This window comes from Gracilinanus agilis, chromosome 2 (assembly GCF_016433145.1).
Source record: "Gracilinanus agilis isolate LMUSP501 chromosome 2, AgileGrace, whole genome shotgun sequence".
Taxonomy (NCBI): Eukaryota; Metazoa; Chordata; class Mammalia; order Didelphimorphia; family Didelphidae; genus Gracilinanus; species Gracilinanus agilis.
Genome location: NC_058131.1, coordinates 84,954,110 through 84,979,148, shown reverse-complemented (window position 1 = coordinate 84,979,148; position 25,039 = coordinate 84,954,110). Strand labels below are relative to the sequence as shown.

The following is a 25,039-nucleotide window of genomic DNA, read 5'->3' as shown; positions in this document are numbered from 1 at the left end:
TTTAGTCAGCATTTTTAGTATGTGTGGTCAGGCCTACTTCTTAATGTTTTGTTTGTATTTGCAAACTACAGTAATCCTCGTGTTCTTTGGAATCATAGTCCACATTTTGTGTCTTATTCTTATTCCATGAAAGAACCACCCTGTAAATGGAGACAGAGAGGCCGCGGGGCTTCAGGCCTGGGATATCATTGCTCTAGGGAGCCCCATTCTGCCGTAGCAGCTACTGGACGCCTTGTACTGTGGGTTGCCTGGAGCTTCATTTTCAAAGATTGGTGACATCCCAGGGTGATGTCTTGACTTGTGAGGAGATGGGATTTCAGTGAGGCAGTCAGGAAGATGAGCCTGGCTCCCCAGCAACGGCTCGAGCCGCCTTCATGGCCATCGGAACAAAGCTTGTTCTCTGCCCCTCGCCCTGGGACGAGTCTTCTCGTGCTTGGGGCAGATGACGTCCCTAAGTAAGTCCCTGCCGGGCTGTAGGCCTTTGCCACAGTGTGGCCGCAGAGCGAGGCCAGCTTCTCAGAGCCCCGAGAGAGAGTTGGGTAACAGTAGACAGAGGAGCAGCCCTGAAGAGGGCTCTCTTGGGGCACTTAGAGCTTAAATGACTTGCCCGTTATTCACCTAACAGAGCAGGTGTCCGAGGGGAGACTTGAACGCAAGTCATCTTAGGTCATAGACTGAATCTTTTTCTACTTTCACCGTTTCTCCCACTCTTTTTTTTTTTTTTTAAACCCTTAACTTCTGTGTTTTGGCTCCTAGGTGGAAGAGTGAGTGGTAAGGGTGGGCAGTGGGGGGTCAAGTGACTTGCCCAGGGTCACACAGCTGGGAAGTGTCTGAGGCCAGATTTGAACTTAGGACCTCCCATAATCCACTGAGCTACCCAGCTGCCCCCTGTTTCTTCCACTCTTAATGGGTTGTATAAAATAGGCTGCAAATATCTAACCATTATTCTCAAAATATCTTAGCCATCTACAAACTGTGTTGGGCAACATCTTTTCCCCCTTTCCTTTTTATATTTTCAAAATTAAAAAAAAAATTAAATAAGTCAGATTGAAGATGTTTTTAATTGTATATCCTATATTTTCCTCCTTTTAAAATTTTTTTTGTTTTAATTTTAATCTTTGCCCTAAGAAGTTTATAATCTGAGTGTGTACAGGCAGTTGATTCAAATGTTTCACTAATATAAGTTTTTCCCTCTCTATTAAAATAGAATCATTTTCTTTTTTTATGACATCATTTTATACTTACCTTGTCTAGCACTTCCTCATTCTTTAATCAGAGAAAGTATTCATATGAATAGGCAAGCAACTTTTTTAGTCTGTTAAGTCTTTGTTCAAATTTCCTACTGCTTAACTATTTTCTCTTTTCTCTTTTCTTTCCTGTCTTTTTTTTTTTTTTTTTTAAACTCTTACCTTCCACCTTAGAATCAATACCATGTATTGGTTCTAAGGCAGAAGAGCCGTAAGGGCTAGGCAATGGGGCTCTGGTGACTTGCCCAGGGTCACACAGCTAAGAAGTGTCTGAGGCCAGATTTGAACCCAGCCTGGCTCTCAATCCATTGAGCCACCCAGCTGCCCCCTTAACTCCTTTTTCTAACATTTCCATTCTTTGTTCAGTTCTACCAAGTATATGCTGATGTTGTTCCTTTATGGACTTTATCTGCTTTTTACTCCAGTGAAAGAAATATTGGCTCATAAGCTGTGATTATTTTTGTCAGTGCTTTTTACGAGCTCTGCAATACATGATGACCAAATGTCCCTGAAAACAGCGGTTCTTTTTTGTAAAGCACATATACAACTATGACCTGATTAGTGCAAAAAATGAATCCTTTGAAGTGGTTAAATCATTCCAGTTTACACTATTTGTATTATAAAATATGGGCAATTGGTTCTTGCCCAATAGAAATTAAAAATGAATAAAGTAGAATTTCAGTAGCTCAAAAGAAATTCAAGATGCACAAAACTTAAGAGACATCTCCTTCCCTTGTTCCTATGGGGTATTTGTGTAGGACCTTCCAAACTCTTATTGGTGGATCATCACCAGTCAGACACAATGTACATTGACATTGATGTAGTGATGTCATTTTGGTTCCCTTCAAGTATGAAGGACAACAACCAACTTTTCATGATTTTTACAGTCATATTCTTTTTTTGGTTGTTTTCTCATTCCATCCTATTTCTTTTTTTTTCTTTTTTTTTTTTGTTGTTGTTGTTGTTTTGTTTTGTTTTGTTTTGTTTTGTTTACCCTTGTACTTTGGTGTATTGTCTCATAGATGGAAGATTGGTAAGGGTGGGCAATGGGGGTCAAGTGACTTGCCCAGGGTCACACAGCTGGGAAGTGGCTGAGGCCAGGTTTGAACCTAGGACCTCCTGTCTCTAGGCCTGACTCTCACTCCACTGAGCTACCCAGCTGCCCCACCATCCTATTTCTTGACTTCAAGCTTTATGTTAAAGTTGGGCTCTGCTTCCCTCTGAGTGGGAGGCACTAGCAGGTTTTTTTATGCTTGGTTTTTTTAATAGCTAGTTCTGGGAGTTTGGAAGTTTTGGGTGCTGGCAGAGTGTTGGGTTCCTGGGAAAGCTGTGATCAACTGCTCTCCTACTCTGCACTCTATTCTTTACTCAAGTAGGGGCCCTGCTCCCTTGTGACTGACCCCCAGGGTGCTCTTCTATGCTTTGACCCAAAATTGCACATGGGCAATAAAGTTGCCAGTCAGTGCCAGCTGTACCCAATATTAGCAAAGGGCCCCCTTTAATCTTTCTGATCTGTTTTCTGATCCTTTTACCATCTTTGACCTGAGAGCTCCTGAAGCTGCTTCTGTGTCCACTATTTCTGTAGCCATATGCATGGGCTTTAGACAGGTGTGTGCCCCCTCCCCCCTCCACCTGCACATCCCCAGTGTCACAAATTTATCCTGCAGGCCACCTAAGTTTTCTTAGGTCAGAAAAATGTTTCATTCTAACCATTTGTTGGTTCTGCAACTCCAAAATTTGATTTGAAGCTTTATTTTAAAGTTGTTTGGGAGGGAATGTTGATATGGTTCAGCTGGATTATTGCCTCTAATCCACCATCTTGGCTCAAGAAAAATGTGTTTCTGATTCAAGTTTTCTAATTATTTTCTAATGAAAATAATGAAACATTGTTATTGAAAGCAGAATTTTGAAAATTAAAAAATAAAAATTAATGATATAACTAAAGATAGGCCTACATTGATAATATGACAAAAATATTATTGTTGTTTAATATATTTTAGCATCATAGATCAAATTGTCTTCTCTGTCTTTATTCATGTTTTAGAAGACAACCTTGCCTTGGTGAATTAATGTGCCCATTATTAGTCACACAGTAAACCAAGTGTAGTTGGATAACCTGGTGCATTATCTAAATCAGGAGTGCTTTTAAGAATATGATCTGAATCTTCTTGCAATGTTTTCTAACCCTTGGTCAAAACTAACTTGAAAACTGGTCTTCAAAAACAGTGTTAGATATTAATATTTTCTTATTTGACTTCTAAAGAACTGGAAACATTCAATAATTGTATCCTCTTAGAACACAAAGATTTTGAGAGCTATCAGCAGTCATTGGTTTTAATTTTGAATCCCCTTCTGCTTGACCTCCCAGTCAGTATTTGATAGTCCTTAGACACTTTAAATCCAAATTGAGTTTTTTCTTTCTTAGAATTAGTTCCAGAAGACATCCTTTTCCAGAATAAGCTTGTTTCATCCACATTAAAAATTTTTGATTATTCTATCTACTTTTCTTCAATTATTTTCTAAAAACACTAGAATAATTAGCTTCCATAACCTCATCTAAAATGGCCTCTTCTCTGATAATTTTAACGTTAAGCCATTGAACTTGATTTTTAAAGCCATCTAATTCTTGCAGCAAATGTTTCTTCTATGCCCACTCGGTTTCTCTTTTCTTTCACTCTCTTTTAATAAATTTGAAGCTTTTTTTCTGAGTGGCTGTTCTGCTGAGAGGAAAACATTTTTACTGGTCTTTATATAGCTAAAGACATCCCATTTCTGTCACTGTGACATTTCCATTCCTTGTGGTTGTTTGAAAACCACAAAAAACTAATGCAACTTTATTTATTTCTTTTATTTTACCTGTTTGTTTTCTATTTTGTACTGGAGATTCAGGCATTATTTCATCCTATTTTAGAATTGCTTCGACCATGTTAATATCATCCAATGACATCACGTTTTTATGCTGATATTGTTTCTTTCTGAAGTATTTTCCTTTTGTCCATTTTGTTAAAAAACAAAGTACAACATACAACTTTTGCAAATGTGGTATGAACAACATATTATAACCACATGTGATGACAGGCAAGTGTAGACAAAAGCCATAACAGCTTGTTTAAACTCTCAACTAGCTCTTGTGTATCATATTAATTGAATTTTGACTTGCATTAAGTGTCCTGGCAAAATTTTATAGTTTTCAATAAATTGATTTGAAATTAAATTAATCATAGCCTAGCTATACAGTAAATTCTACTCCCCAACTTCCTTTCATTTGTCTCTCCAGTAAAACCTGTGAGCCTTCCCTACCTTTGATTTAGTTGCAACTTAATTTTATTTTTAACTTTAATTTATGGCTGTCAGAATTAATTTGTCATATGGATGTCGGAATAATAAAGTTTAATTCCTCCTCCTTGACTACTGGACAAGGATCTAACATTTAGAGTACCAACAGCTAAGTTAATGTTTGTGAAGTCTAAAAACTTTATTTTAGAATCCTCTGCTTATTTACTAGTGTATCGCTGAATTGTAGAAGTATAAAGAGGGTGACACAGGATTAAAGGTCAGTTTGTATTGTGTTTTGCATTGTTTCATGTTTCAATGGCCAAAGAACTCACTCCCAAGTAGCCACCTCCATGGTGATAGCCTTTTTGTCAGGGGTTGGCAATGTATGGCTCTCGAGGGCCAGATATGGCTCTTTCTGCAGGAGCCATAAAGTCCATTTTTTTTCAGGCGCTGTTACAGGAGCGTGCACTGTGAGCACTGTACGACTCTCACGAAATTACATTTTAAAAAATGTGGCATTTATGGCTCTCATGGCCAAAAAGGTTACCGATCCCTGCTTTATGTAATTAGTTAGCCTTATCATAGAATGCAGATATAACATTGACCATATTAACATAGATGAGAGACAAACACTTTTCAGCATAGTATATCTTTTTAGAGCTGATAGAAAACACCTTTGTAGGGAACAGTGAGGAGGCTCAGATAAGAAGCCAGGCCTAGAGACAGAAAGTCCTGCATTCAACTTTGGCCTCAGAGACTTCTTATCAGTGACCCTAAGCAAGTCACTTACTTTTCTGCCTTGGAGCCAATTCACAGTATTGATTCTAAGACAGAAGTTAAGGACTTTTTTTAGGGAGGGAGGGAAGGAGATGGATGGAGCTAAGATAGTAGAATAACTGAAGGGAGTAAAGTGAGATTTCTGCCTCCCACCCCAACTTTTTCAAGTCGATATAGATAACACACTAGATCAAATCCTGAGAATTATTTTTTTTAAAGCATCACAATGAGTCATGTTTTCATGTCAGATCAGAGAGTTCTGCAGATATTGGGAATGGGATCTGATTTTTAAAACAATACATATATGTGCCACTTAAAGAACTCCAGTATAGAAAAGGGATCTAAACCAAAGCAAGGAGAAGTTGCAGATGTTAGAAAGATCTAAAGTTCTGTAAAATGCAGAAACAGTAATATTTCACCAATCCAGGGTTGACTGAGAAGACAATCTCTGCCTAGGGTTGGTATTCCAGGTTTAGCAAGAAGCAAGTAAAGAGCAAATAGCCACACATAGCTCAGACTCTAGAAGTGGATCACGGTCTCATTTCCAACTTCCATCCCAGTCCAAAGCTTATGGAGGAAGAACCAGAGCAGAAATCTGGACCAAAGGGAACCTTAAGTTCTTTCACTCTGTATCAGCAGAGATTTTCAGCTGACTAATAGAGACTAAGTCTAGCAGCAGTCTACTAAAATTCTAAATGGAGGAAGCCCATAGACATATTGCTGAGACCCAAACTCAAATAGAACTTGTAAAACAAGTCAGAGTACCAACCATCAGACTTTTTCCTGGTTTAGATGATTTCAAGAGCAATAAAAGCTTGCAGTTCTCTACCCTGAGCTGTCCCAGAGATTCTGGAATAATACAACACTCAATATTCCACAAAAATAGTACAGAGCTAGTCCATACTTTTCCTTCAGAAAGGCACAGAACCTAGCCCTAACAAAATCCAAAATCAGAAAGTAAGCTGGAAGAATGAACAAATGAGCAAAAAAATAAACAATTCCATCATTTAAAAAAAACTGTTTCAGTGCAAGGGACACTCAAGACACAAACCCAGATGAAAATGACTAAAATATCCAAAAATATACAAAAGCAAAGCAAGCCTCGAGGAGAAAAAACCCAATTTGAGCATATCCATTCAAATTCCTGGAAAATATGAACCAAAAGTTTTTTAATGTTTTTATCAATGAGATGAGAGTATAGAAGAAAGAATTGACAAGAAAATTAATAGCATGGCACAAAAAGTACAAAACCTTGCCAACACAAGAATCCCTAAAAATCATAAATAGAACTTAATGATTTGAGACAAGAAATAATTTTTAAAAAATCAAAAGACTTTTAAAAAATAGAAAAAAGTTTAAGATATCAACAACTAGTTGATCTCAAAACAGATCAATTATAGAGATAGTTTAAATTAGATTAATTAAATAATTTGACTACCTGGAAGCCATGATCCAAAAAAAAGAGCCAAAATATCACCTTTCAGGAAATAGTTCTAGAATGTGCAAAGATGGTTTTCTAGGAGATGGATGCCCATAGGGACCATCTTCCCTTTATTGTTGGGTGCCCAGACATTAGATAGTAATGTTAGGTATGGACCAGAAAGACAACTACATGGGAGAATGAGACCAAGAGCAAGAGAGGTATTCTGATCCTGAAGTGCCCCCATTGAATGGTATTGTTACCAATTCAGATAATTATGGATAAGATCTATCATCTTACTTTCCTACCAGAAGCTCTGCGTGGCCCCTACAGAGCACCCTGTGCTGTATCACTGAACCCCAAGCCAACAGAAGATACCTTCAACACTCCAGCCATGTACATTGCCACCTAGACTATCTTGTCCCTACATGCCTCTGGTTATTCCACTGAACACCAGTGATGATGTGACCTATAATTTGCCCACCTTTGAAGTTTATGCCCTTTCCTGTGCCATCCTGTGTCTGGATTTGGCTGGCTACAATCTAATGGATTTACTTGCTGAAGATTCTGACAGAAAGGGTAAAGTTTCACTATCATGTGTGAGAGGGAAGTTATACATGACATAAAGTCAAAGCTGTGGTAGATAACCCTAGACCTCAGGCTGGAGATGGCCATGCTACATCCAGCTCATCTCTGGAAAAGAGCTATTAGCTCCCTGATAGTCACTTAGCATCACAGGCAACTAGAGGTTCAGTTTCAACCGTCTTAGGTATTGAACTCTATAAAATCCCCAGAACCATCTTGGACTCAATCATAATGTGTGATGTTGGCCTCCATAAGGATTTGTATGTCAATACTGTAGTCTGGTGTTACCACCAGGTTCCCAAACATAGCTAATAGGATGAAGGTGATTACAGCCCCCAGCACAATGAAAATCAAAATCAATGCCTCATCTGAATACAAATACTTTGGCCAGGTTGGTGGCTCCATCCTGCCCTCTTTACTGTCTAACAGATGTGCATCAGCAAGCAGGAATGCGATGAACCTGGACCCTTCATTGCCCACTGCAAACTTTTCTAAATGGACACTGATGTTTTTGTCAATGGTCATTACAAATATCATATAATGCATTGTTACGGAGAGTGAAGACTAGCCTCCTCTACAAAGGAACTCCTTAACGTAAATCCAGATGGGGCAGAGGTGGTATTATATTGCTTACTAATATATTACATTATTAATATATTACATTAATAAAATGTAAATTATGTAATTCTTTTAAAAAAAACAACTTTGTGTATCTTCTGCCTTAATACTTGGTGGTGGTTTTTTTTTGTTGTTTTTTTTTTTTTTTTAATTGTCAGAGCCTTAGTGGCCTCCTAATTTCCCTTCCTGCTCCCAATACAGATGTTAAGGAAGGCTTTTTAAACAGTCTCTCTGGGAGTTCCATGAGATTGGTAGCAGTACTTGGAGAGGGGGAGGAGCTTTAACTGTTCATTGACATCAGAACAGTACAAATAAAAGTGTTCTTATTAAGGGGGGGAGGGGAAGGAAATTAGAGGAGATGCCCATTAGTTGGAGGAATGACTGAACAAGTTAGGATTACAAATGTGATGAAATACTATTATGCTGTAAGAAAAGATAAAAGGCATGGTTTCAGAGAAACTGATTGTGAAATGAAGTGAGTGGAACCAGAACAATACAAACTGACAACAATAGTATAAAGATAAATAACCTTGAAATTCTTAGGAACTCTGATCAGCATAATGAACAATACCAGAGGACTTGTAATGAAACCCTCTACCCACTTCCTGATAAGAGAGAAGGACTGAGAGTACCGAATACAAATTCTGTTTATTTGGTTTTTTTAGCACGTCCAATACAGAAATTTGCTTTGCCTAACTATATATGTTTGCAGCAAGTGTTTTTTCTTTCTCATTTTAGTGGGGTGGGGAGAATAGGAGTAATGAAGGTAGATTTTTGCTGATTGCAAAAAATTAAGCTTTTAAAGAAACAAGGAATCTTTATACTACTTTGAGGTATCATAGTGAAACATAATGGAAAATTTTTATTTACTCAGTTTTATCAAGAATTTCATTTCTTTGAAATTAGTCATGACTGTCCATATATAACTCCTGTGTAGGAATGGCATTGATGCTTAGAAAATGAAAATGTTTCTTTCAGGCAGTTTTAAAATATTGCATTTGAACCATTACTGTTAGTGTTCTTACCAAACAGGAGTTTGAGAGTATCTAGTTTGGGTTAAAATAAAATAATTTACTGAATGTAAATCACAACCAGTTAATAATACTTTCAACAAAAACATAGGGGAAACAAATTAGTAATGTTGGCTTGTTTCCGTTTTGTTTTTTAGCATGTTGACAGCTTTAAAAGAATCTTGTATGTATATAAATTGATCTCTTTAGCAGATTATTTTTGTTTTTCTATCTTATTGCAGATCAGTATTTGATATTTGGTGCTGAGGAAGGAATATATACCTTGAACCTTAATGAGCTACATGAGACATCAATGGAACAGGTTAGTCATTTTATCTTACCTCCCTTGAAAATGTGTACTTAGCATCTACTATGTGTCAAGCTTTTTAGTCGGTACTGGAGACTTGGAGAGGAAAATAAAATATTCTCTGCCTTCAAGGAATTTTCATTCTACCCACAGCTTGGCATTAAGTAAATAGCCTTCAACGACCACAGAGTCACTGCCCTACTGTAATGAGACAACAATGGGTTTGGAGCAAGCTAGAGTATTTTCTGAGGAGAGAAGAAGAGACAAGGGAATAAGGATAGGTTAGACTGAGGCAACAAGGAATAATACTTCTGCTCCACTGTTATTCTACTCATCTGATAGAATTCTCGTGTTTGTTGTGTCGTTTTTTTTACATTATTAAAGTTACTAATTTATGTTTAAGGGAGTTGATAAGAGCAACTACTACCATATAACTTTTCATTATAGGGTAGATCATTTCTCAGTCTTTATCTCAGCTAGTAAAGTCTAAAACTAGTTTTTGTAATATTGTTTCCTTTGTATGGTTTTTTTTTATTTTGTTGATATCTTTTATTTTTACATCATCTTCATTTCTCAGTCTATCTCAACCTTCTGCTATACAGAGAGCCATCACTTATACAAAGAATAAAAAAGTGGGGAAAAAGACAGTTTAGCAAATCTAACACATTTGCTGAGTCTCACAGTATATGCAGTGTTTAATACCCATAATCCCCAACCTCTGCAAAGAAGAGCAGAGAGGTAAATTTTCTCAACTCTTCTCTGGGTCAAAACATGGTCATTATAATTACCGAGCATTTAGTAACTAGTGTTATTATTCTTTTCATTTACATTACAATAGTAATTGTATTTACTGTTTTTCTGGTTCTCCTTACTCCTACTTTGCATCAGTTTGTGTAAATGTAACCATGCTTCTCTGTGCTCATCATATTTAGTGTTTCTTATCACACAGAAATAGTCTGTTATATTCATGTACCACAGTTTATTTAGCCATTCCCTAATCATTGTTTCCAATTCTTTACTATTACAAAATGTGATGTTTAAAATATCATGTTGTATTTTGGGATTTTTCTATTTTTGACTTCCTTGTTGTATATAGTTAGCAGTGGACCAGAGGATATGAAATGAGTCAGTTCTCAGCATAATTTATATTGCTTTCCAGGATAGTTAGGTCAGGTTGTCACTTCATCAACAGTATTTTAATGTCCTATAGCTTTTCTAGAATTGACTCTTAACATCTTTTGTCTTCTTTACCAACTTTCTGTGTGTGAGATGATATCTCAGAGTTATTTTGATTTGCCTTTCTCTTTATTAGTGCTTTAGAGAAGTCTTTCATGTAGTTGTTAAAGAGTCCTAGGTTTTTTTTGAGAATGGCTTTGACCACTTATCCATTGGGAATGGATAGTGCTCCTATGCACTTTTGTCAATATCTGCTTATATCTTGTGTTCTATTTGGTCATTTCCTCAACTTTCCTCATACTACTTAAACAGATTTTGTTCATGTAAAAGCTTTTCAGTTTCATAATCAAAATTCTGTTTTGTTTTGTAGTCATCTCTTATTTTATTAAGAATTCTGTTCTTCATCATTGCTGTGAATCTGGCTCCTTTCCCTCTTCCTATCCCCCTCCAGCTCCTTCCTCCCCTCCTTTCTAAGAAACTATCTGGCCCAGAGGTGCCACTCAGGCAGCATCTTTAGCAGGCAGCTTTTCCTGTTCCCCCCAAATGCTAGTGCCTCTCCCATAACTACCTTTTTAAAGTATTTTCCTATATACTTGTGTTTATTAACTTGATATTTATGCTGTTATTTGTGATCTTCCACATTATAATGTAGGGCTTTTTGCAGGAAAAGATTTTTTTTTTATTCTTTATACTCAAATCCCTCATTCTCAGTCTGGTACCTGGTACATAGTTTGCACTTCATAAATACATATTGATGGGTTGACTGTTCCTAACACACTTGCCCATTTTTCAGACATTCCCTTGTTTCCATGGAGAGTCCCACCATCTTTATAGATACCAACAAAGATATATGAATTGAAACAATATCAAGTAAACACAAACAGGAAACCAACACGGGCCATTATACCAGTTTTGATGAGGAAAACAGCAACATAATATTCAACATTGAGTGCTTCCCCCCAAAAAAAGAGAAAGCACTGCCTTTTTTTTTCTTTTTCATTCTTTTTTTTGGGGGGGTTGAGAGAAAAATATGAATATAGTGACTTTTGAAAGCAAAAATTGTTAATTTTTTAATAGGGATTAGGAAACAGCTAGATGACTCTGAGAGCCAACTAGACCTAAAGTCAAGAGGTATTGGGTTCAAATATGGTTTCAGACAGCTCTGTGTCCCTGGGCGAGTCATTTAATCCCCTTGCCTAGTCCTTACTCTTCTGCCTCAAAACCAATATATGCTGTTGATTCTAAGATTGAAGGTGAAGTTTTTTTTTTTAAATTGGAATTAAACATAAACTTGAGTACAAGATCATATCAGTGTTAGCATATAGTATTTTATTATATATTATATTGTTTAAATGAAGATGATGTGTTTTTTGAGTGTGCATGTGTGTGTTTTTCTGTTGCCCACTCAGGGATATTATTTTCCCTGCTCCATATATATTCCCATGCTCACTAAAGCATTTTAAGGCCTTAGTGAATTATCACTATAAATTGATTTTTATTCCACTTATACTTAATAACCAATGATGAAATTAATGTCTTTTTGTAAAAGAAATAAATTTCTCATGTGACTTATTGATATACATTAGAATTGAATTTTTAAAATATATCACATTTAATTTTATGCTCCTCTCTTTGGTCTGTAAAATCCAATTGAATTTGTCCCCAGTTTATCTTTCCTACCTCATTGGATATTACTCCCCTTCTTGCCTTTTGCAACACAGCCAAACTAGACTTTTCCCCTTGCTTATGACACTAAGTCTCTCATCTCCACACTTTGCCTGGAATGTGCTTCTTTCCTCCCTCACATAAAACCTCTCTCTTCTGTCCAAGTTCAGACACCATCTTTTCTGATTCCCCTGAAATTTAAATGTTCTTCTTACCATGCTGTATTTAGCTACTTTGTATGTAATTGTGTTTATAAACTTGTTGCTAATGCTTTATATTTTTAATATGTACTTGTCTTCCCATTAGAATAGAAATAAGTAGGCATTGTTTCCTCCTTTGTGCTTATATCCTTACTGCCTTTCACACTGATACTTAATTTTAATTAATTTAATTTAATGCTTATTGATTGATTGAGTACTATACATTTCCTGGGTCTATACCAATTAATCCCAAAAATTCAAAAATTAATTGGTTATAGATATAAAGTGTCGGAAAGTTATAGATTGTATCCTTTAAAACAATTTTGAAGTTATCTTATTGATTCATTTCTTTTATGATGTTATGTGTATAGTCCTTTGTAAAATCTATTCATTTTTCTTACCAGCTATTTCCCCGAAGATGTACATGGTTATATGTAATGAATAATTGCTTGTTGTCCATATCTGGTAAGTCTTTCACATTTTAAAGTATTTCTTTATTAAAATATTAGCGGAAATGCCATTATATTCTTCTTGTACTAGAAGCTTTGTTTTATATATATATATATATATATACACACACACACACACACACACACATATACCTTTCTTTCTTTAGGTAAAGCATCTCAGCTTTATTCTCATAATTTACCTGGACTTTTTGATTATGCAAGACAAATGCAGAAGTTACCTGTTGCTATTCCAGCACATAAACTTCCTGACCGAATATTGCCTAGGTGAGTATATTTAAAGAGGTTGTGTGTTTGTTTCTTCATAGACATAATATATTATAGATACTCTTAGAGATATATGTGCTTGAGTTGATCCAGTACTAAAGTATTTGGCATGTGTTTAAAGATTCTATGATTTGATTGATAGAAATTCTTGTATTCTATTTTGCCTTTCCCCATTTCTCCCTATGTTGACTTTGTTCCATCTTCTTTTCCTCCTCATTTTCCTATCTTTGTAAAAGTCATTTTTCTTTCTGTTTTTTTAGTAAGCTTTAAAGATTTTACATCTTCTTAGTAGTTTTAATTCTATATTTTTTATCAAAGGAAAACAAAATATTTTATTAACTAATAATCTGTGGAAATTTATCATTTTTTAAAGTTGCTACTTTTTTTGTAATAACTTCATTTATATATATGTGTACACACACACACACACATATATATATATGTATATATATATATATAATATCTCAGTATAAATCACAGTCTTTTGTACACTGTCGTCAGGAATTGCTTTGGTCAAAAAATTATTCACTCAACAGCTTGGTCATGAACATTTCCAAATTTAGTTAAACTGGTCAGTTAACAAAGCATTTTTTAGCCAAAATATAATGTATGGAGCCAGGTAGGAGAGATACAAAAGAAAAAGCAATATCTAGCCTCCAGACTCTTCCATTTTATTGGGATTTGGGGTAGAGGTGAGGGGAAATGGCCATGTGCAGAAATAAACAAATATAAGATATACAAAGTAATTTCCAGCAATAACTACTGAGGGTAAGAGAAAATTGGAAAGTTTTGGAAAGGAAGTGAGAGATTCTTAGAAACAGAGTTTAAGAGTGAAAACGTACCGGTAATGAGCAATCAGCTTTGCGAAGATATGAATGCAGAGGAAATGTCATGTATGGAGGAACAGTAACTAGACAAGCAGAACTAAATCAAAAGAGAAATTACTGTAGTGGGAAAGGAATTTACAAAGTTAGGTTTGATCCTGATTGTATAGAGTTTAAAATGCTGAACAGGATTCCTTTTTTCACCATTTGAACCCAGGAAGAATCCCTTTTAAATTCCACTCCCAAGAATTGCTTGGCTTTGTAACCCTTGGCAAGTCACTTAATCTTGACAATAAGAAAGATTTTTGTAGGAGAACAGGATAAAAGCAATAGAGAGAAGTGACTAGGATTGGAGTAGAAGAAATAGAATAGTCAGTTTTGCCCCTTAAAGGGAAATGAAAAAGTGCCATTAAAGAAACATTCCTACCTAAGAAGTAAATTTGAAGATTTATTTTTCAAGTTAGCATCCCAGCCTAAGAGGTGAAAAGTATTACTTCCCAATCACACCTCTTTAAGTGGCAGAAGGACTACTTGAATTTAAGAGTGGGATACTAAGGGGCAGCTAGGTGACTCAGTGGATTGAGAGTCAGGCCTAGAGACAGAAGGTCCTGGGTTCAAATGTGACCTCAGATACTTCCTAGCTATGTGACTCTAGGTGACACTTAACCCCCATTGCCTAGGCCTTTCTGCTTTTCTGCCTTTGAACCAACACACAGTTTTGATTCTAAGACAGAAGGTAAGAGTTTAAAAAAGAAAAAAAGAAAGATAAAGAGGACAAAGAACTTGGACCAGGCATTTTTCAGAAGAAACACTGAATGAATCCTATCATTCAATATGCATCCATCTGATATTGCTATCCTCATCAGTCCATACTTCTAAAAGGAAGGGACTTCTGAAAGGATTGAGGAAAATGGTAATGGGACAATTTATCATCAGTCTTCAGAGGGAAAACAAGAGATCATTGGAATGAATATGGCATTTTGTTTTGAAAACTAGAAAATTAACATACAAAAGTGAAGATCTCAAAAGATGAAAGTAGAAAAGAAGCAGAAATAGGACTTTCAAACCTATGAATTTCTAAAGAAAGAAAAAAAAAACTTGAAAAATTACCTGAGAAGTAAATAAAACGAAACAAAAAGATTATAGAGATTTTTGTAGAACTGATAAACAAAACTAATCACTTGGTCTTTGAGCCACTAACAGAATTAAATCTTTTACCTAATCTAAAAGAAGAGAGATTACCAAAATAAAAATTTAACAGGTGAAACCACAGCAAAGAAGTAACAAGAATTATCAGAACTTGACTTAACAACTATATGCCAACAAAACTGATTGTTTAAGCCCTTTGGGCTCTTTCAGTTTTAAAATGAGATATTTTTGATGGGGATCTAAAAATACTGAAAAGCAGCTAAAAAGATGTGCTCCTTTTTGTGGGGGGAGGTTTTAGGAGGGTTTTTTGCCATGGAGTAGGAGGGAAAGAGGTAAATACTTATTTTCTTCTAAAATAAAAAACATTAAGCAGCTGAAAAAAAACTTCAATGGCCTTTGTCTTTCAAAGATCTCTTAAATGAACAGAGGCCATACTGTTCTTTATATGCACAAACTCCAAAAAATAAAATTTATTTATTTGTCCTAGAAGTTAATAAAAGCCATTATAAGAGGCATCTAGGTGGCTCAGTGGAGAGAGAGCCAGGCTGTGAGATGGGAAGTCCTGAATTCAAACCGGCCTCAGATACTTCCTAGCTCTGTGAGCCTAGAGAAGTCACTTAACCCTACTTGCTGGCCTTTCTCATTCTTCTCCCTTGAAAACCAATGCTTAGTATTGATTCTGAGACAGAAAGTAAGGGTTTGGTTTTTTGTTTTGGTTTGTTTTGTTTTGTTTTAAAAGATAGAGCCATTAGAATAGGGAGCCAATAGAGTAGGGAGATGATATGGTCAAACCTTTAGGATAGAATAATCACTTTGGAAGCTACATGGAGGATGGACTTTATTCACCATTTCTGTTTCTCTTTTAGGAAATTTGCTGTATCTGCAAAAATTCCTGAAACCAAGTGGTGTCAGAAATGTTGTGTTGGTAAGTACTGAATCACTGAATTAGGGTCATTCTGTTTTGCCAAGCTGACTAGAGAATTGAATGAGACTCATCTTTTATCCGAGGCCAAAGATTGTAGAGCTAGTCCTTGCCACCACAGACAGGTCACTGCTGCAAGAATTTGGTTTCCCTCTAAGGATAAAAATGGTTTCTTAGCTACCTATCCTACCTTTGGGCAACTCAATTCAACAGATCTTTTTAATACCTACTGTATAGAAAGTACTGAGCCCTGAGGCACTGAAAATACAAAGAGAAAATGAAATGGCCCCTGCCCTCAGAAAGCTTACATTCCTTTGGTGAAAAAATGAATGTATGTGTGTAAATATATACAGTCATTTCTGAGGCCTGAGGAAGGGGATTTTTTTGGTCAAGAATTGGTTTTGATCCAAACCTTCAGAAGGAAGCTAAGGATTTCAAGGGGTAGAGAAATGGAATTCTTGGTATGGGCAACAACAAGCAGGTCAGTTGGTGGATAAAAAAGAAATAATTTGAAAGCAATCTGGGAAGAAATGTAGGAGCCAGATTGTGAAGCCCTTAAAATGGCATACAAAGGAATATTTTAATATAGAGTCAGTAAGGAGCTACTGAAGCTGCCTAAGTGATGTAGGCAGACCTGTGCTACCATTTAGAAAGAGCAGGAGTGAGAAGAATAGAAATCAGTTTCCCCTTTGCCTTATTTGCTTCAGGAGAGAGGTGATGAGGGCCTGAAGGATGGTGGCTATATGAGGAAAAGGAAGGGAACAACTTAGATTTTTTTTTGACATTGAATCAAAACTTGGCAATGGATTGGATACACAGAATAAGGGAGAGTGAAGAGTTGAGGATGGCTCCAGAGTTGCAAACCTAGGTGAGTTGGAAGAATGGTGCTATCCCTTCATGGAAATCAGGAAGTTAGGAAGGAGGAAGAATCTATAGACAAATATAATCAAAACTATTTGAGACATACTGAGTTTAAGATTCCTTTGGGACAACAAAGTCCAACAGACTTTGGACAGAGAGTTGTGGGGTTAGAAGTTAGGAGACAGACAGATAAGGGAGAGTTCAGAGCCATATGCATAGATATGATAAATCTATAGAAGCTCACTGAGAGAAGGTGGAAAGAAAGAAAAGAGTCCAGTCTAGAGATAGCATGCCTCCATCATGAGGGATGGGGTGGGGAATAAGGTTTCCCAAACAGGAGAAGGAGTAGGAAAAAAGATGGAAGGAGAACTTGGAGAAATACCATGAGAACCCAGTGAGGAGATGAACATATCTTGAGAAGGTTGACACCAGTGCAAAATCAACAAAACGGACAAAAAGGATGAAGACCTAAGAAATTGCTATTGGCTTTAGCAACTTAAAACGAACCAAGAACAATAGTTTGTATTTTATCCCAGAGGTACTAAGGAGCCACTGCAGCTTCCCAAGAAAAGGAGTGACATGATCAGATTCATGCTTTAGGAATACACTGGCAGCTGTGTGGGTAATGGAAAGATTGAGGACAAGGGAGGCCAACCAAGAGTGCATTGCACTAGCCTAGGGAAAAGATGATGAGGGTTTCAGTTAGGATGGTGGTTCTGAATGGAAAGAAGGCGAATGAAAGCAAAAGATGTCGTTTTAGAACTGACAAGATTTGAAATCTGATTAGATATTATTGAGGTGAAGATGACTCTCAGGATTGTCAGAAGTAGGAAAGTTTGGAAGAAGCATGGTAGGGCTTTGACAAAAATAGTTCCATTTTGGTCTGGTACAGTTTAAGACAACTAGGGAATGTCCAGTAAGCATTTTGTCTCATGAACCTAAAGCTCAAGAGTTTGAGAGCTGAATAGGTAGATTTTGCATCTAGATGGTGATAATGGAATCCAAGGCAACTGTGGAGATCACCAAGAGAAGGGGTATGGAAGGAAAAAAGAGTGTTCAGGAATGAGACTTGAAGTTTACTAGTTGTTAAGAGTCAAGACATGGGATGATTCAGCAAAGTAGAAACAGAACAGGTGGGAAAAGAATCAGGTAAGAGTAGTGTCATGAAGATTTGGGGAGGAAGAGAGAGTATTTCAGAGAGCAGCCAACAGTGCTAAGTGCAGACAACACTAGGAATGAGAAAAGGCCATTAAATTTAGCAGTTAACATTATTGGTACTCTACAGTCAGAAGATACATGAGGTTGAGAAGTGGCAGTGATGAGTATAGGCATTGCATTGCTTTTTAGGAGTATGGATGGCTATGAACAGGAGGAGAGATATAAGATTATAGCTTAAGGGCAGGGAAGTGAAGGTTTTTAAGGACGAAGGAGATCTGTGCCTGTTTATACACATTAGGGAAGAAGCCAGTGAATAAAAAGAAATTGAACATTAGGGAGAAAAGGGAGTCATTGAAAGAGCCAACCATTGGAGAACATAATAAGGAAATTAGACCAAGGGCACAAGTTAGAGGGTTTGTCTGTGGCAAGAAGAATGGCTCTAATTCTCCAAGAGCAGAGCAAAAAGTAGTGTATGGAGGGGATGGCAATGAAAGAATTTTATATGTATATGATAAAATACTTCAATCTTCTTAATAAAGGAATGCTTTGTAATGCAAAATTTTCCATCTGAAAAAGGAGGTTGAATCAGACAATCCTTTTGATACAAGTTAGTTGTATTTGTATTACTATGTAAGTACTGTTATAAGATTTCCTTATACACATTAGGGAAGGGGCAGTGAATAAAAAATTTAAAATTAAGGGGGGGAAAAGGCAAAAGAGGATGATGGAAAGAATTATCTGTTAGATGAAAACATGAAACTAGATCATAGGACAGAAATCAATAATGGTTTATAAGATTTCACAGAAGGAACATGTCAGGGGTGAGCAAGAAAAGAAGAAATCAGCCTCTTCTCATGGGAAAAAAATCATCAAATTGTCCCCCAATAGCTGAATTCTCAATGTGATTCTTTTTATTTGCTTGTGGAAACTTGAAGTACTTTACTTTTCTTGTCAAATTTCTAATAAGAATTTTGATCAGCAACTGACTTTTAATTTTACTTTTAAAAGCCTTGGATTATAATAAAATGATTATAAGAACTTTGAAATTATTTAGCTTTATGACTATATAAGCATAATAAGAGAGATTATGTAAAATTTTTGTCTCGACAGTGAGAAATCCTTACACAGGCCATAAATATCTTTGTGGGGCACTTCAGTCTAGTATTGTTCTATTAGAATGGGTTGAACCAATGCAGAAGTTTATGTTAATCAAGGTAAGCCTAAAATACTAATCCTGTATAATTTTTAGCACAAAAGATCAATGGTCCAATATTTACTAAATTTTATATCATAAAGTACATAAAATGCTTCTTCCCAGTTGTCCTGTGTTATTTCTTCATTTTAAATGGTATGACAGATTGGCGAAAACTTAGTCTTAAAGAGACTGAAGAAATTTGATGTGGAAGTTTAAAAAGTAGATAGAAAAAGGCAAAAAGATTTGTATTCATAGTCATTGATGAACTGAGCTGATTTATTTTTCCATATGTGACTAAAGTCATCAAAATAAAGAATCCCTTGAAAATTTGTCCTTTGCCTTAGATAACAGAAAATGGCTCAGAGTAAAATATGTAGATTATCTTTCCCAAAAATGTTTATTTGCCACAGAGCCACTCACAAATGATCCTTAAAAATTAGGCTCAAAATTTCCTGAGTCTTTCTCGTAGGTAATGAATATTCTTTTAAAACATTCTTTGCTACCATAACATGCTTATTTAGAATGTTCAAAGATATGAATTGTTCATATGATGCTACGTGAAGTAGTCATTAAAATTCCAAAACTTAATGTCATAATAGTTTAATAATTATTTCCTTGTTGCCCAATATCTTGGTAGAAATTACTTCAGGATAGATTTGAAATGGATTCTTCATAATACAGTTTCAGATGGTCTTATGAAATTAGTTATTGTTCAGTCATGGCCAACCATAGCACACCAATACTGTCCATGAGTTTTCTTGGAAGATACTGGAGTGGTTTGCCATTTTCTTCTTTAGTCGATCGTGGTAAACTGATTTGGTTAAATGCTTTGTCCAGGGTCACACAGCTGTAAGTATCTGAGGGCCAGATGTGAACTCAGGTCTTCCTGATTCCAGGTCTAGCGCTCTATTTATTGAGCCATCCAGCTGCCTCTATTTAAAGTATCATTTCTTTATTTTAAATTTTGTAAATGCTTGAGATTTCTATTTCTGATTTTCATTAAACAGTTTATTAACCTTGTGATAAATTGTGGATGGTGGAAAAGCAGTTTCAGGAATTTTAAATCTCTTACAGTGATGCCACAATTAATATTTTCTCTGGGAGTGGAATTTCTTTATAATCAAATCTAAGTTAAAAAGAAAAAAAACAACAGGAAAATGTCATACATCATGGAAATTAGAGCTTTTTATATTCATAATCATACATGAGCAAAATATCTCAATGGATAGCTTCTGTTTGTCCCTTCTCAGCTAAAGATAAACAGGTTCTCCCCCCATGCCATAGTATAAATTCTGGAAATAATACTTTTCATTTGTAAAGTACTTTATAATTTTCACTTGAAAATGTATTAGCTCATTTTATGCTCACAACAACCATTTTATATAGGCTGAACAAACATTATTGCCTCCATTTTACAAAGAAACTGAGAATTGAGGAGAATAAGTAACCTGCTTGAGGTCATACCACTAGTAAGCCAAAGCCAGAACCCATGCTGTCTTTCTTCGTTTGCTCAACTGGCATCATGCTTGTGTCAGTTATGTTTGAGGACAGCATTGCTGGGAAGATAATGGGGTGGGAATGGACAATGGCAGCTGATATAAATAGCTCTGGGAATACCATTTTACCTTAATTTTATTTCAGTAACAAAGTTTCTAATTTGTGACTAGTGAGAAAAATATTTGCTTTCTGGTGTAATAAGTTATGATACAGGCTTTATTTTATTTTGTCTTAACAGTATTTTTGTTTGTTTCTCCAGCACATAGATTTTCCTATACCATGTCCACTTAGAATGTTTGAAATGCTGGTAGTACCTGAACAGGAATATCCTTTGGTTTGTGTTGGTGTTAGTAAAGGGAGAGATTTCAATCAGGTGGTTCGGTTTGAGACTGTCAACCCAAATTCTACCTCTTCGTGGTTTACAGAATCAGGTTTGTACATTTTTTTTAATTGACTTCTTTCTGATAGATTTGTAATATATATTGCACATTATTTTAGGCAAATCCAATCTAAGAAAATGTTGATTTAGTTTAAAGCTAAACCATAAAGTATTAGCCACTGTTGAAAAAAGTTTTTATTTTTTAATTGCTCAAGAGATTTAAAGTATAATACCTTTAAATAAGTGCTTCTGATGAATTAAAAATTATTTTTATCTATTCCTATACAATTTTTATAAAATCCTGTTTCATAATGTGAGGGGAATACCTGCACTATTCTAGTATAATCAGCAATAAAATTATTATTTTCAAAGGATCCAACAGTTAAAGGTAATAATGCATGTTAATATTATCATCTCCCAAGTAAATACACAATATTTTATAGCCACGTTCATTCTTTTCTAGGGAATATTTTCTGCTTTTAATTTTAAGACGTTTATACCCTTAAACTTCTGTTACGTGACATTTGTTAATGTTAACATAATTCTATGAAAGATGATTGGCATCTGAAAGCATTCATTTAATAATACCAAATTTCATTAACAATTACTCAAACCTTTAGATACTTAACATAATGAAACAGTTATATTTGCCTTTTCCTAGAGAGGTCCAGTTGCCTTAGCCATCCCTCGTCATCCTTCCATCTGAAGAATGTTAGTTGTTTGGCAGGAAGGAGTTGCCATTTTATCTTCTAAGATCTCTAAGTGGATTAGACAAAAAGATGCTTAAAATTTTTATATATCTAAATCTCAGACTAATTATAATTAACAGGCTAGCCTCAATAATTGAAACTAATTTTTAGAAGACAAATTTTATTTTAAGTGCATATTGTATTCTAAACTTGCCTATCAATATAGTACATTAGAGAATTCCTTAGAGAAATTGCTTTCTGGAATAGAATTTTAATTTGTAACAAATTTATAAATTATGAGTAAATGAGTACTTTGGAGGCACTTGAAACTATATTTTTAAAGGATGTTCTTTTATCTAATTTTAACATTACCCTAAACTATCTTTGATTTTTTGACTTTGATCATTCTTTGATAAACAGTCTTTTGTTAAAACAATCTTTTATAAAGTTCTTAGAACCCTTTCTTTAAAGATATTAATGATGATAAACTTTAGCTCAGTTTATGCCTAATGTTTGCCAATTTGGAATGAATGAAGTTTTAATTAAGCAATTTTGCCTTACCTCCTAAAATAAATGGAACCTTCATGTTGTTGCTAAACTTACTAATAGGTGCTTTGTACATTGTAGGTGACAAAAATATGATGATAAATCAGTCATTTGGACTAAAAATCTCTTTATACTTTAAAAAACACTTCCCTAAAGTATCTTAAAGCATTATGTTTCATTGCAAATGAATAGCTTTTAAAAATTTCTGCAAGTACTAGTTTGTTTCCCATAATTCAACAAGTGTCTAAATCATAAAATAGAGCATTGTTCTAAAAGTCAAGAGATTAGGGTTTTAGTGTCCAGCATGGCATTCACTAGCTATTATGACATTAGGCAGCTTGCTTTTTCACTTTTCTTAGTGAAGTATTATTTGTGAAGTAAGAGCATAGAATCTTAGCAGTTATCTAGACCAGGCCTCTCGTTTTACAGATGAAAAACTGAGGCCGTAAGAGGATAATGGCCTTGTCTCAGGTCATACAGGTACTGAAAGACACAAATGGAATTCAGACCTAGCCCTCTGATCTAACCCTCTTCCTAACACCATCCCACACTTTCTCCATCCTGTGGTTGTGAATTTTTATTTTTATTATATATTGCCTGCTTTGTGCAAGAAGACATTAGGATCATTATGCTGCAAAGGATCAAAGATACTTTACCTCCCTCAGAGAACTTTCATTCAAGAAGGACATAAGACAGATATTCAAGGAACTTTGATAAAGCATCATGTAATAAGGACCATGAGAAAAAAAATTGGATTTGGGTTTGGAAAGAAAGTATATTAAAGGTGTACCAAGGCACAGAAATGCACAAAGGATACAGAATGCCAAGGATCCTTTATCTCACGAAAACCTCCTCTCATTCCCGCTCTCTCTCTGCCTTCCTCTTCATAAACCCTTTCTTGATCTTCATGTAGTTCTCTAAAAGCTCCACTCCTCAGTTTGTTTCATTTTCTCTTTCCCAGGCTTGGCCCTGTAGTTAACTAGTTCAGCATTCCCCTCTTCTCCATTCCTTGTCCTTTCATCCTGGTTTCCCTAGTGTTTGACCAAACCCCAGCCTCGACTGCTGATGAGCAGTGCCAGAGGAAGAAGCCCCCCACCACTCACTGTACACACTAGATTCACCACACGTTCAAGGTTCTTCATCTCAACTAAGCCTTCACTGCAGCAATGCAGACTATTTAACAGCTAGCACACCAAGAGCTGGACTTGGGCTCAGGAAGACCTGACTTCAGATCCTACCTCAGATAATAACAGATGAGAAAACTGAGGCAGAGAGACATATGGTATCTTGTCCAGGATCACTCTGCTTGCTCGTAAGTATTCAAGACCATATTCGAACTCATCTTCCCAATTCCAAGCCTAACACTCTGACCCCTGCACCACTAACTGCTTCTATAGCACATTTCTATTTATTTCTTTGAATGACATTAAATAAAAGACAGTGAATGTCATTAGATTTAAAAGATTAAATACATTCATATAACTTACCCAGATCTCAAGACACATGGATTTATCCTATGAAATACCAGTGAGTGGTTACTATTATACAAAAACCTCTGGGAAGCCCCTCCCTCACTAATCATAAATGGCCTGAGAAATCTGTCCTAAGTCATTGCCCGAGGCACAAAAAGGTCATGTAACGTAGCCAGGGCCACTTTGGTAATGTCACAGGCTTAATTTGAATCCAGTTTTCCTGACAAGAGTACATTTACTCCACTCACTCTACTATACCATCTCTTCAGGTTGCAAGAAAACAGATTGAGCCTTTTAAATCTGTCACCAGCTTTCCCAGTTTCCTTTCTTAGTGCTTTAACCAGGCTTTTTTATGCAACCATGACTTTTGTCTGAACTGACCATTATCTTAGGTCAGTCATTTTTCACTTGTAATTATGTTTTTTTAACAAATATGATTACCTTTCCTAATCATTTGGTTTTCTTATCCTTATCTCTTATGAAATTTATCTCATTATGGCTATCTTTTCAGCTGAAGAAATTTCACTTCCATGGAATCTAAAGTATTCCTACTATATCAATCCTGTCTTCTCTTATTGTGCAGTTTCCTACTTTGGTGCAACCTTCATATCTTGTACTCAACGTGTGCAAGGTCACACTGCTAGGTGCTCCATTATTTTTATTTTTTCCTTTTTTTTATTTACATATTTTTTAAAATGTTATTTAATAGAATCCCCCCCCCCCCCCGATATCTCAGCCCCTCCCTCCCCTCCTTGTACCATAAAAGGTATGCTCACACACATGCACACATGTGTGTATTCAGTTCATTTTCTGGAAGTGAACATTCACATGTTATTCCTCAGATATTAATTTTTTAGCTATAATTTTCTTGGTTGTACTTATTTCACTCATCATTACTTCATGTAATTCTTTCCAAGTTTTCTTTTTAATTAATTTGCTCATCATTTCTTACAGCTCAGTAGTATTCTATCAGTTTGTCGAGATATCCCCTTAGTTTTCAGTTCTTGGAACACCTAGGTTCTTTTCCTTTTTTCCTTGATCTCTTTGGGAAATTGGTGTTGCTGGGTCTTAGGATATATACATTTTTATAAACGTCTGGGAAAATTCCAAATTGCTCTCTAAAATGGTTAGATCAGTTAGTTCCAACAGCTTATTACTGTCCCCATTTTTCCACATCCCCTCCAACATTTATCATTTTGCCCTTTTATCTTTGTTGCCAATTTGATAGGTGTGAAACAATATCTCAGAATTGTTTTGATTGGCATTTCTCTAATCAGTAGTGATTTAGAGAATTTTTTTATATGCTTTTAGATTATTTTGGTTTCTTCTTCC

At 35.7% G+C, this 25,039-nt stretch overlaps 1 protein-coding gene across 2 annotated transcripts in view; it reads left to right on the top strand.

The window, feature by feature from the left end:
* The window catches only part of MAP4K3 (mitogen-activated protein kinase kinase kinase kinase 3), a 206,858-nt gene that overhangs the window by 166,798 nt on the left and 15,021 nt on the right, over window positions 1-25,039 (top strand). For both annotated transcript variants that reach the window (XM_044663275.1, XM_044663274.1), the window contains 6 exons: window positions 9,176-9,255; window positions 12,686-12,746; window positions 12,898-13,015; window positions 15,855-15,913; window positions 19,040-19,143; window positions 20,881-21,052. In XM_044663275.1, the coding sequence (XP_044519210.1) occupies window positions 9,176-9,255; window positions 12,686-12,746; window positions 12,898-13,015; window positions 15,855-15,913; window positions 19,040-19,143; window positions 20,881-21,052 (594 nt within the window). The remainder of the gene's footprint in view (window positions 1-9,175; window positions 9,256-12,685; window positions 12,747-12,897; window positions 13,016-15,854; window positions 15,914-19,039; window positions 19,144-20,880; window positions 21,053-25,039) is intronic.